The 13,534-nt window shown below is 40.8% G+C and overlaps 1 protein-coding gene and 1 long non-coding RNA gene across 5 annotated transcripts in view; one reads left to right on the forward strand and one right to left on the reverse strand.

The window, feature by feature from the left end:
* Positions 1-1,879: 1,879 nt before the first annotated feature.
* On the forward strand, positions 1,880-10,544 carry LOC125688394 (uncharacterized). Of its 2 annotated transcripts, none has more exons than XR_007374712.1 (4): positions 1,880-2,075; positions 4,763-4,932; positions 7,334-7,404; positions 10,431-10,544. It is a non-coding gene; the product is annotated as an uncharacterized LOC125688394 (long non-coding RNA). The 2 variants fall into 2 exon arrangements; XR_007374711.1 differs by having other exon boundaries at positions 4,885-4,932.
* The window catches only part of CLCN4 (chloride voltage-gated channel 4), a 43,119-nt gene continuing 36,998 nt past the window's right edge, over positions 7,414-13,534 (reverse strand). For all 3 annotated transcript variants that reach the window (XM_048934427.1, XM_048934429.1, XM_048934428.1), the window contains exons 11-12: positions 13,161-13,377; positions 7,414-11,756 (exon numbers count right to left, since the gene is read on the reverse strand). In XM_048934427.1, coding sequence (XP_048790384.1) covers positions 11,666-11,756; positions 13,161-13,377 — 308 coding nt within the window. In that variant the 3' untranslated portion in view covers positions 7,414-11,665. The remainder of the gene's footprint in view (positions 11,757-13,160; positions 13,378-13,534) is intronic.

Here is a 13,534-nt window from a genome sequence, read left to right on the forward strand (position 1 = left end):
GAAAACAACAACAACGACAAAACTTTTTATTCAGAGACAGCATGAGATCTCTAAATAAGTGTATTTTGTGTTACCGTGACCTCTTAAGCTTTTTAAAGATGTGCTGGAGCACGTGGGAAAACTGAGTACCAGCAGGTTAGCTTGGCTAGGAGGGACCTTTAGGGATTGATAAGCCATCACACTTCTTCCCAGCCTGAGCTGGTGATCCAATTGCTGAATTTCACAAACTACTTATGCTTAGGTACATAACCCAAGGAAGAAGCGATGCCTCAGAAGAGCAGCAGCTAGCTGAAAGACCCTCCTCAGCCCAGCAATACCAGCAGCAGCCGCAGAATCTTAAGGTACAACGCTGACCTTTGGGATAGGAAAGAGCAGAGAATAAAGCTCTCTTTGCCTTCTCTGTTGAAGCTGGCCCACAGGAATGCATGATTTTGGCAGTACACAAAGGGAAACATGATTCTCTAGTCTAATTACTTTGACATCAGAGATGGGAGACTACAGCTCTGTCCTTGCTCCCAAGCCTGGTAATAGGCTTTACATTTACAAAAAAAAGTAAGTAAAACACACAAAGTTGGAGTAAGGGGTCGGAATGCAGAGCTTCCTTCTCTTGAGATCTGCAGTATTCTCTCTCTTCCCCTGCTCCCTCTCCCGTGTAAGTTTTGCTGGAGGGAAATAAACAAAATGCACTGAGCCCTCATAGACTGCTTCCTGCTCAGTGCTTGAAGTGTTTGTCAGATTTGGACAGCAGCACCAGAAGCATTTTCACAAGTTCTCAGACTCTTAACATGAAGAGAGTGCACAAGTAATCTTTACTGTAAGAATTAGCTCAGGCATATGGTCTGAAGGGACACGGGGCTCCTGTAAGAACTAATATAGGGAAGGGGAAATATTTTAAGAACTTCTGTGGTGTTTCTCAGTACCTCATATTGACTTTTGCTTCTTCTGTGTGCTGGCTGCAGTGAAACCTATTCCTTAGCATTTAATTCTCATTTTACTTTTAAAAGGGTATATAAGCACCCAACTTGGGGTTGTAAATTACATGGAAGCCTAGGGGTTACATGTGGAAATGCTGTCTATGAAAGAGTCTATGCTGTTTTCCAGAATTGATGAGATGCTTTGCAGGGAAGGTCTTTTATTCAATTCCCTGGTAGTATTTACATATGTTTTAGAACTGCTGTTACAATATAGGAGACTTCCATGCTCTGGGGGCCTCTGATCTTGCTGTGCCATGGAAAATGTTTATGTAAATAGAAATTATGGTTTAAAAAAAAAAAAAAAAAGGTGAGGAGAAAAAAGATCAGAAGTACAAAACTGCATTTCATCTAGCTCCATCAGCTCAGCTATATTTTCTTCCTGACAGCAACTTTGAAATGGCAAAGAAATTCCTTCTTCCAGCTCTTCCTGTGACCTAAATGCATAATTGATGAAAATGTATTGGTTACATGAAAGCCTTGCAGAAACCACCAGGAAAGCAGTGCAGATTATTTTTTCCTCCTTTTGCCACTGTGTTTTTACAGATGTGATACGTGGTTTAAGAAACCAAAGCAGACAGGCATGCCTGAGCCCTGCCAAATCATGCAAACAAAGGAAAGATTGCTCGCTTGTTTGCTTTCCTCTCCCCTTTCCCTCTGGAGATCGCAGTGCACCAGGATAAAAACTATACTTATGTATGTACTAGCTCTTAATTGGCACACCTAGGAAAATTCATGAGAGCAATCGCGAATCGAGAGCGGACAACAGCACAGCTTGTGCTACGGGAGCCAGAAGTCAACAGCAGCAGCCACACGGCCTTTGTCAGCGCCAGCCTGATGCAGCGCGCCCAAACCGAGGCCGTGAGTGCCGCCTGGCGGGCCTCCGCTGCCTGCGGCCGCCCCGGCAACTGAAACCCGTGCTCGTCATCAGGGCAATCGTTAATCAAGATACCCTGCGAGGTTCACTGACTTCCCAAACGCTCTGCAGGGCGACCAGCTCAGCAGCAGAGGATCCGAAGAGCGTTTTTTGGAGTGCCCATAATGTCTTTCACCAGCCAGGAGTGCACCACAGGGAGAGGACGTTGGCCTCTCTCAAATCCTCAGGTACTTGAGTGCCCTTACAGTAGGTAAGGTCATCTCTTTGATCTCGTAGGAAATCTAGATGTGAAGAGGACTGTGGGGTTGTTTTGGTGCTGGGGAGGAACATTATATAAGGGCTGATAGCAAGAGTAAATCATTTTAAACTGGAAGAAGATAGATTTAGACGAGATATCAGGAAGAAAGTTTTTACAGTGAGGATGGTGTGACGCTGGAACAGGTTGCTCAGTGAGGTTATGGATGCACCTCCCTGGAAGCATTCAAGGCCAGGCTGGATGGGGCTTTGAGCAACCTGGTCTAGTGGGAGGTGTCCCTGCCTATAGCAGGAGTTGGAACGAGGTGGTCTTAAAGGTCCTTTCCAACACAAACCGTTTTATGTGCCAGGGTACATGTGGGACTGTGGTAGTTGAAACTATGGGTTTGGTTTCCCAGCAGCTTCTCTGCATATGTAGGAAAATAAGCTAAATGTGATTCCTGTTGTAGCTGTGCAGAGGGCAATGCAGTCCCTCAGAGAGCAGAACAGATTGAAATGGCTGGGGAGACCTTCTGAGTTCAGTCCAAGGGAGAGGCATTTCAGCCAGGAGTCCTCTGTTCCCAGAGCTCTAAAGCACCAGGACACTGGAGGTAGGAGGAGGTGGCCAGCATCAGGCCTGGCTGTGTTTGGAAGGAGGTGACCATGCTGCTGCTCTGATTTCTGCCAAAAGTCGCATTGGGTCAAGACAAGATTCTGGCGATGTGCACATGGGACTGGTGTGCCAGCAGTGTGAGGGAAGGAAATGGTGCAATCAGGCTTTGGTAGGACTGCTTTGTGGCAGGAGCCAAGTGCGTGAGTGCATACACATGCTGCTGAAGGAGCATACGGGGTGGAGGCATTAGGCGTAGGGTGGAAGAAGTTGGAGCCGTGTTGTGTGATCCAAAAGAGAGGTTCCTTGCTCTTTGAGAGGCTGGCCATCAGGCAGCAGGCAGCATTCTCCCTTGCCCTAGCAGGGAATTTTAGTCTTGCCTCTCACTCCTGCTGTTTCTGTCACAGGTGCTGCCAGTTTTTACAGTGAAGAAAATACTGTTAGCAGGCTGAAATGGCAACCTCATGCTTCCTATATTGTGTCTTACGTAAATCTGTGCACCCACAACAGAAACAACAGAAGTTGATCTCAGTGAGGAGCTTCCCATTAGAAACATGGAGGACGGATGTGCAGAAAACCTCACCTCTGCACAGGTCTCATTCTGGGCTGAATGTCCAGCCAGATCTCACAACATTTGGTTTTGGCACTTACACCAGCCTTCACTCACAGTTCCTTTGTTTCCCTGTGCACACAGACCCACCTCCCTAACACAAACATCTCAGTGGTATTGGCAGTTCTTCGGCAGGCAGGAGCCTGGGTTCTGCTCTTGCTTCTCCACCCAATGAGATAATGTATCTGCTGCTAAGAAGGCATTTTCTCTACAGCCTTTGTTATTTTCATTGAGAATGAAACAGCTTTTTAAGAAAGGCAGAGATTGTTCAAATCAAGATATCATCATGAATGGAACAATCTGAGAAAAAGGGATCTCCGCATGACAAATAATTCCCCTTCTCCCTCCATAGCACTGGAACTTGAGAAGGAATCTGGTGCTGTGGTCAGTAGATACCAGGCCATCAGCTGGGTAAATCAGTCCTGGTCCCTTGACAGGTTGTCTTTTACACTTCACTAGCGCTGAATGTTTATTTTTTGGAAATAAATAATGCTGGCAACTAGAATAGTGCTCAGTTAATGACTTTCCTCCTTGCCAGTTTGTGTTCTGGCTGGGCAGCAGCTCCACTTCAACAGAAAGAACAAATATAGCAAATATGTTGATTTGTTTAGGGCTTGGGCTTTTCTATTTTCTAAAATGATAACAGTAATAATAAAATTTAAAAAGCTGCAGCAGCAGAAAGATGGAGTGGGCTGTAACTTGAGACTGAAGGAGGGGAAAGGCAGCAGCATCCAGAGCAGATCAGGGAAGTAAGAAAAAAAGGAGGAAGATAAGAGTGTTACCTTCCATACCTATTTATCCTTAGAGAGAAAGAACTGTTGCACTTGGAATGGTGCCTTTGTATCTGGAAGGCAGCAGTCTGGCATGTTGAGCTTTTCTAAACTCGAGTTGCTGTATCTGTTGAAAGTACAGGGATTTCTGTAGCCCAAAACCAACTTGGCAGTGAGAATGGGAATGATTTCACGTGTGTTCCCCCCGGCTTGGAAAGGAGAGGTACAGCACAGATTATGACTTATTCCTTGCACTTCTGTGACTAGTACTTTGTGGGAGCACTCCTTAAAAGTTGAGATGTGGCCAAAACATAATTCAGATTAAATGTTGAATGTCTGTGACATAGAAACCTTCAGCCAAACGGTATATACTTCTGTTGCACTTCAGATCGTAGTACCACTTGAATACGTACATATAATATAAATACAAAATAGGTGATTAAAAGCAGGGTGGAGATTAAAAATCATGAATTACTGCAATAATTGAAATGACAATTGATTTCAAACAGTGATAGCATAGACAAAGTTTAAATAATTCTGGTCAATAACAAGAGGAAGTTAGACGTTTTGTTCTTGGGCTTAATTTGCTAGAATTTTTTTCAGTCATTTGACCATTTGGGTATTCAGTACCAGAGAATTACTTTCAGAAATCTAAACCTGAACCAACTGTTTAGAAGTCCATATATACAGGTATATTAAGTAGAAGATATGGCATAGAAGTGAGTGACCCAGGGTCAGTTGCCACTCAATGCCCAGAAGAGCCAGTATGATGGGAATCAGCACATTCACCTAATATGCTAACTACATTCCAGCCCTTCCAGAACACAAGAATCTCCAATCCTGAGTCTTCTGTGAAAAAGGTAAGGTCTGGAGATGGCACCTCTTGTACTTTGGTTTTCATGAACTTAGTGCTGACTAGGACCATGATTAAGTTTGATAAAATTTATGTCCTCTCTCTCATCTCTGAAGTGCAGCAGAGCTTGGGGGTTTCTTTAGACAGGCTGGAAGACTTAAAGAATCTGGCTATCCCCTCTAATTTATTCAGAGATTTTGGTGTCTCATGGTGATTTATTATGGGTGTTAGGTGAGAAAAATTTGTCGCAGACAAAATACGAATTTTGTAAAAAAGTCAAATTCAGCATAGTTTATAAATGTTAGGACTTCATAGCATGAAAATATCTTTCCATGGCACCTGGTGGCAAACTTGAAAAGAAAAGAGATAGTGTTATGTTTTTCTCAAACCATGTCACTTTAATTATTTGAAATGGTCTTTTCCCACGGCATAGTTATCCCAGGCATTCCTTTCTACTGCCTTTATCACAGGCAACATGCTCAGTGTTTGATGGGCCAGCCTAGAAGCGTGCTACATCAAACTGTACAGCAGTCACGGTTCCCACTAACAGCCGTTAAAAGAAAGATCTTACTTCAAAGAGGTGAAAAAAATTGTCTTTTAGTATAAAACTGTAACATGGGTGGATAGAAATACCTATGATTTAGCCTTATTTTCCATATTACTCCTTCTTAGTGATGCAACTTGCAAACATAGCACAGGGGATGGTACTCTTGAGAGTTAGACACCATTGTGGATGTCACTTTGAGATAACAAAGCAACTTTCCATAGCTAAAATTGTTGACTGTCTTGCTTCCTAAGTAATTTGCGTGTTTATCTATGTTTGTGGATGTTTTTCCTGCACCCATTGCTGAAACTTGGTCCATTAAGGCTACTTAATCAGCTCCAGAATGAGTGCCAAGTAGACATTGCTACAAGAGCTGTGCAAGGCAGAGATGCACTGCAGGGGCTTTGCAGATGTCTGCAGGGAGCTGAGCACTGTTTGTTCAGGCTGCAGAATCCATTCTCAAATGAAACACAGCTGAAGAAGCTGGGTGACACTGTATCCATAGGAATACTGAGACTGTTTTGACCCTGACTGTATAAGATTGTTTTGAAGATAGCATGGGTCGAAATCATTAACTGTTCTCAAGCTGTGCTTGTAATACGCTCAAACTGAGCACATTAATTATGCTCAGAATGCAAGCAAGATGAAAGAAGGGATGCAGAGCTGCTGACTAAATCTGCAGCTACAGGTCTGTATCTCCTATCAAATTCTGCCTAAGTGCCACTAGGTGCTTCAGGAATACAGTTGTCACAGCCACTTCCCAGCCCATTTGCATTCTTTGTAGATTTACCATTCACTGCTTGAGACAGTGAATATGTGTAGATGGAGCCATACAAATACAGCAAATATTTCTCTGGAAAGCTCATCATTTTGGTATTGCACTACGATATCAAGCTGAAAACCAATCAGAAAACTCAGTGCAGGATACCACTGTGAATAACACTACCAGTTTTTCCACATCCTCCAGCAGGGATCGGTACAGAATCCTGTGTGCATCAATGACAGGTGCAACATCTTTGTGTGGGCTGCAGTCTGTAAGATAGTGTCTGGAGGGCTGAGCTACCACAGTGAGGAGGAAGTGGAAGCAAGATTACATTTGCAGCTGGAGCAGAGGAGCAGGACAGCATGGGGAATAATACTTCTTGCAGCAAATAAATAGGGAGGAGGGGGCTCAAGAAGGAGCAAAAAGGCACATGGATGGCAATAGACCATTTGGTTTAGTGAAAATGAGCACCTAGGCCATGATGTGTGGTACATAGCTGTAACAGGGCAGCACTGCCTTCCTCTCAACATTTTCTCTTCCATTTCCTGGCTCTGCCATCAGAAGTGATGACAGGCAGATCTAAAGCTCAATCCCTCATGACCAACTACAAACTAAAGGAACTATTACTGCTTGTTTAAGTTGCTGCAAGCCTGTTGCCTCCCAGCTTTTTGGTGTGGGCTTCTTGGACTATGTTAGGGCTACAGCAATCCATGGAGCAAGCTGTGGGCCTTGCTACTCCAGCACAGCTTCTAAAGTAAGTAATTTATCTCAAATGAGGATATTGGTGAAATGTCAGTCTTAGCAAATTTGTTCCATGGAGCATGTCTTGAAATCTCGAATGCTTTTTGGGATAAACTATTTATCATTGTCTCATTTACGTGAAGCCATAGTGCCTTTCTGTGTGCTTGTATGTGTCTATTTGTCAGTACGTTAATTAGATAAATCTTGTACTTTTTGCTACTACACAAAAGTTTTCCTCTGACTAAGTTTTAAGGGAGGTTTCATGCTAATAAATATGGGCTTCCTAACTCTCAACTTCATTCTAGGCAACCCAAAACTGAAGTATATATCCTATATTATTCATCAGACTTATTTTTACAGGTGGGAAAGAAAAACATCTAAGATGTACAATTCTCCAGTTATTAATGCATTCAAGCAACATTCCCAGTTCTGTAAGTCATCAGTTTTATTTAAAAAATAGATTCCAAACATTGTTTTTGATAAGGTGCAACATATATGCTGTTTTCTACCATAATGAAAGAAAAAAAAATACAACAACAAAACAATATTCATAACTGTATTGTCATTCCAACACAGAATCAATGTGTCCTCTGTAATTCTTAAACATTCTTTTTCCGCTTCATCAAAGCATAAGAATTAAATAATTAGTGTCACTGTGACAGCCAAAGGATATGGCCAAAGCCATCCACGTCCTGCATTTTAATAGTGAACCTTCTGGTACAGGTTGCTTCACATACACATCAGAAGCTGAATATAACTGAATGCAGTTCATGCAAAACAAAGGTACAACACTGAATTTGCATCATTCAAAGGTTTTTGCTCTCTTGTTTAGTTTGACATTATCAAAGTCCAACTGTTTGAACGTGAGGATTTCACAAGCTGCATAAACAAAGCGCTGTGCACTAATATGTGTAAGTTTCAGATTCATCAGGCTATGTGACTATTATTTTGAATTGTATCAATTCAAACACTTAAGGCTGAGGTCTGTACCTCTTGGAGTCTACAGTGACTTCTGAGACACATTTGAGAAAATAGATGGAAAATGGTGAATAATAGTGGGCTTGTTATGGGGGATTACCTAAGATTATTACATTAGAACTGTTTTTTTTCCTTCCCTTTCTTCCCTTCCTTTCTTCCCTTTCTTCCCTTTCTTCCCTTCCTTCCATTCCTTTCTTTCCTTTCCTTTCTTCCTTTCCTTTCTTCCTTTCCTTTCTTCCTTTCCTTTCTTTCCTTTCTTTCTTGAGAAAACCATGTAATTAATTTCTATTAGGAATGTTCATCATTCAGCCACTCAAGTTATATGAGCAATGAAAACAGTATCATGGAGGAAATTCAACAGGAGGTACAGCCAAATACCATCTCTGGAAGTTTTCTGATGAGCAAAGCCTCTCCTGTTTCAAAGTCTTCTTGACTTTCTAGCCTTAACTCAGCCTTGATAATACCAAGCAGCTGAAGTTAGCTATTGTTATGCTGTTTCTGAACCCCATTTCCCTGTCTTCTGTTTCAGTGGTGGTCGTAGAGTCAAAGCCACAGTTCTTTCTGTTGCTGTTTCTTACAAACCATCATGATGGTTTTATGGATCTTGTTCTTAAGGCTACTCCTATACAGCCCAGTAAGATGAGCTGAGAAAACATCACAGGGCTGTTCATTTTAGTGGATCAGGCCTGTGGGTATCATGGAGAATTGGCCTGTACATAGCCATGGGCTGAGTTTAAACAGATAGACTTGGGTTATCTATACCTAAATGAGTTTGTATTCATGACCAGTTTAATCTTACCTGACTCAAAATCTTTCTTTCAAGAAACAATTTTTTTTCAGCATTGATGTATCCTCGTTCTTAGTAAATACTTGCTAGTGAATGCTCTTCAGAGTTAGCTCTGCTGTGGAATAAATGCTAATGGAGCATGGATTGAAATCTGCTTGGATAACACGGAAGTCTTTAAGACCTCCTTTTTTTCCTTGACATATGTGAAGCAGAGAGTTTGGTTTCAAATAGCAAATAAGTGAACTTATTTCTCTTGTCTTATGAGCAAAAGAGGTATTTAGCAGTGATCAAGTGGTTAGAGTCTGCGTACTTACTTCCCATATAAACATAAAAGGAGATGGAGAAAGTGTTCATCAAGCATATGTTAATGTTAGGAGCCATAAAAGTGAAAAGTAAAACCCAGTCTTTCAGTTTTAATTGCAGAAAAAAGTTGCCCCCAGAAGTTAGTCTATTTAGATTCTATTAATTTGGAGCAGAACCTTACATTTGGGTTTAGTTTGGGGAAATCACTGATTTTTAAAATGAATTTTAAAATCCCTCTACAGATGATGCAATCCAGTTTTCATGAGATTTGTGGTTAACTTGGTTGCTTTTTTGTGAGTTTCATTGATGATTGCTTTGTAGCAAAACAAAAGAAGCAGCAACACTATGTTGCATTTCCTATTTTCAGAAGGGTTACTCAGTCCCATGGTTTACGTTTAACAATATGCCTTTAATAATACATCATGCTGCAGATGTTCAGTTAACAAAAAGAATACACACTTCACTATTTATGGGATTTGGTCAGAGCTACATGTATTTATGTCAGTCTGTTGCAAACACTATTGTTAAATGCTGTACTTGGCAAATTAAAACTATCCCTTTCTTTCTCTTAAACAATTTGAGCCATACTTTACTTTATCTGAATGCAGTAGGACACCTGCCAGAAGGAAGCAGGGTCTCTGTAGATAAGAGTAGGAATTTGTAATTTTGGGCATCTAACTTAGGGTGCACCTGGCTAGCTGTCTCAATTCAGGGACACAATGATCATGCCTTCAAGTTGGCTCGATAGTATGGCTTTTGTCTGGTTCTTCTGGCATAATCTTCTCATCTCTGTCCTTGAAAACCTTTTGGGTGCAGTAGACTTGAGCTTCTGTTATCTGTATAATTCTGAGCAAAAATAGTAGAGGTTTTAGCTGCCTAAATCAATGGTTTGTTCAGAGACTTGGGCAGTCAGAAGGCCCTCCTGGTGGAGATTCAGAGCATCTAAATAACCATCCACTCATTATCTTCAAGCTTACAAACCAAACGCTGGGCAGCATGGATTAGGTGTAACTGAGAGTAGAATTTGGTTGTCTATTACTGAAATCAGTAATGACTAAAGTGCTAGTGTGTTAACACAGAAAATGTTGACCCCATGTATCTCATACAGGACTAGAGCAAAGGTTTAAGAAAATGTAACATTTTTACCTGAGTGGCTTGGATGTCCCTGTGTGGGGGTGTTAAATCATGTTTTCTTGCTACGAACACATAAACAATTAAAGCCTTTCTATTGTTGGCTGCATCCTCAGTCCATTTGATCCCTTATCCCTTCCACAATGCAGTGGGGAGGGATTCTGCAGTCCCATGACTGGCAGATGCAGCATAAAGAACAAATATGCTACAGAATAAATGTCTGTGGTTGTTAAATTAACTAAAGCAATCTCTTGGCAGGTGCAGACAAGCGTCAAGAAAAGCCAGTGAAGGAAAGGAACTAAGAGGAGAATCAGGAATCAATGCAGAATTTCCAATTTCTGTGAAAAATGACAATTTCCCTTTACGCAAGAAGTGACAGGTGAAGTATTCAATCTCTTGTCACCAGCACTGATTAGAGCTGGATACCATTCTCCCTTTTGTGTCTTTTAAAATTCCTTCGCTTGCTTTCATGCTTTTTTCTACTGTCACAGCAAACCACATAATACTAAGTATTACAGTATCTGTACCCAAAATTGCATAGAGAAATAGGAAATCACACACACACAATGGTTGAGGTTGGGAGGGACCTCTAAAGATCACCTATTCCAATCCCCCTGCTCAAGCACATTGCACAAGATCACATCCAAGGTGGGTTTTGAATATCTTCAAAGAAAGGAGACTTCACAGCCTTTCTGAGCAAGCTGTGCCAGTGCTCCATCACCCTCACAGTAAAGAAGTTTTTCCTCATGCTTCTTAGAAATAAGTCACATTTTCACATTAATAAAGAAAAGCTGATTGACAGAAATATTGAACTGTATACTTACAAACTGTATAGGTATATAAATTGTAAAATTCAAAGGACTAAAGAGGGGAGCAGCAGCCACTATATTTTAAAGTGAATTGAAATGTGCTCTTGCTCCTTTAATTTCAGTCCTGAATTTACTTAACTTTTACAAAAATAAGTGAAGGTGACAAAATGTTGGACTTTAAAATATGACTTTCTTTTTTCCTCATGAAAATGGTATTAATCAATAGCAAATAAATAGCCATGGTTTCAGTAATAAAAACAACTGACGTTGCTCATACACACTCTCTAGTTTGGAACACAAATCTTTGTTAACAGTTTATACAAAAACAGTGTCTGCTAGTCTTCACACCTGCCTCCTGAGTTCCTGTGAATGTTGATGCATCCCTCTGCTGCTCCTGGCTCTTTGTCTCTCAGCACCACATCACTTACACCCACCAGTGCACCAATTGAGCTGTTAGGAAACTCATTAAGAAAACACAGCTTGATGTCTGCAGCTGCTCAGAGCTTCTAAACTGCCTTCCTCATTAAATAAGTGCCATCCTGCATCCACGCCCTCTGTCAGAGACCTATTAGACCATTCCTCATACACATTACATTTTCCTTTGAAATAAAAAGAAACATTGAACACCTCTGTGTTAATCTAGAAAGGATTCCTTTGGGATTACTTCCTTATTCCTTTAACATTCTAGTTAAACATGATAGATTCAGGGTCCTGGTTTGCCATTTGAGCCATATGTCGTAATACATCCTTTTTAGTTATGATACCCAGCAGCCTCCTAGAGAAGAAAAGGAAAGGAAAGGTCAACGATCATCTCATATATCATCCATGTTTTCCTATTCAGCTGCAGAGACATTTTGTTAGTGCTTCCATATAAAGCTGTCCATACTCTCCATTTTCCAATGATTATCTTTTATAAAAAAACATTCATACTTCATGTATTTTTGCTACCTCAACTGTGATTGTTAACCAAAATATCTCCTTTTGTTGGAAAGCATGATTCAGTGAGGAGCTACAATGACTGGCACTTCATATGACAAAGTAATGTATTTCCTTGCGTCAGCAGCACAAAACCAAGACACCAGTGACCTATGTAGGACATACATGGAGTTTATAGTACATAAACTATACTAAAGTGTGGACTTTATGAAATTCTCACTGTATGACATCATAATGACTTTAAATTTGCTTGTTAATTTCTCATTTATGTGACCGTAATGAACTGTAAAAAATATGAGGCCTATTGAGTATCTGACCCTAAGTGTAAAAAATTTCCTAACGCTCAGTGTTCCAGGGTTTTTATTGTCAATCCTTGAAGGCAATGAGGCACTGAATTTTGAAACTGTCATTGATAGAATTATTCCACATTTAGTCTGATGAAAGTCCTAGAAATCGAGATAAAAATTTCCAAATCTGAGTACCTCAAATCAAGACCTAATTAATGGTCTTCATATTTTTATTGTTGAGCACAATGCGTTGACAGATTATATGCCATATATTAAAATAACAGGAAATGTTTTTGCAGAAGATTCAATTTTAATCTTTCACATTTGAAATCGATAGCTCTCTTTTTCCAATCTTGCCATAAAGTTTCTTCTTATCACCAGATCATGTGCTGAACAGTGCTCCTACAATAACTGAAATCCATCCCACTGGATCCATGGGATGTTATTTTTAGTGCACACTGTACAGCTTTTTATTCTTCTAATTTCATGTTTGCTCACGCTTCTTCAGTAGTTTTCATGAACTTTTATTTCTTCATAAGCATCTAATCTGGCTGGATGTCTGAGAAAAGACACATCATTTGCAAACAATGCTACTTGCCAGATTTGCCTTTGTTGAATATGAAACTATAGTGGGAGTCAGAACAACTTCCCATGTATTTGTCTATCTTTACCCTATCTAAAGGACAATACACAAAGGATTTGGGAGAATGGTGTGAACACCTGCTAAAGGCCATTTTGGTTGTGAGTCTGATATTTTTTCTTCCCTGGAGGGATACCAGATGAACTTTTCTTAGTTTTTGCATCCACAGAATAGAATAAAATCATTCATCTGAGTGTCTCAGAGGTACTGATGAATTAGTTATTGTCTATAGTCGGCTTTAAATGGGAAAAGGAGTGTTTTTATTAATGCTAATGAAAATCTCCTGAGATTCTTGAAGCATCCAGCTTCTACTCACCCACTGCGAGTGACAAGACACTGTCGGAGCCCAAGTTTCCGGAAGATATCTACCACAGTCTCCATCGGTGTGTGGTCAGTGACAGTGAAAGGGCTCAGGTTGAGAATACGCCGCAGCTTCAGAGGATGGGGACTATTGGGTGGCAGTTCTGGAGGATCTTCAGTGAAATACACAAGGGAGTTGCTCACCACCCCATCTTGACGCTGTCGTGCATTCTCTGTGCAACAGGAAGATAGAGGGAGAGGGTGAGTCAGGCTTGAAAACAGGCTTAATTACAAGAACAAAAAGTATATCCCTCTTTGGAAAGCAGAGGTAGTAGCAGACTTTTGTCTTAAATGTTCTGAGGTACTGGGAGTTGAAATCAAGAAAAAAAC

The sequence above is a fragment of the Lagopus muta genome, chromosome 1 (genome assembly GCF_023343835.1).
Source record: "Lagopus muta isolate bLagMut1 chromosome 1, bLagMut1 primary, whole genome shotgun sequence".
Classification (NCBI taxonomy): domain Eukaryota; kingdom Metazoa; phylum Chordata; class Aves; order Galliformes; family Phasianidae; genus Lagopus; species Lagopus muta.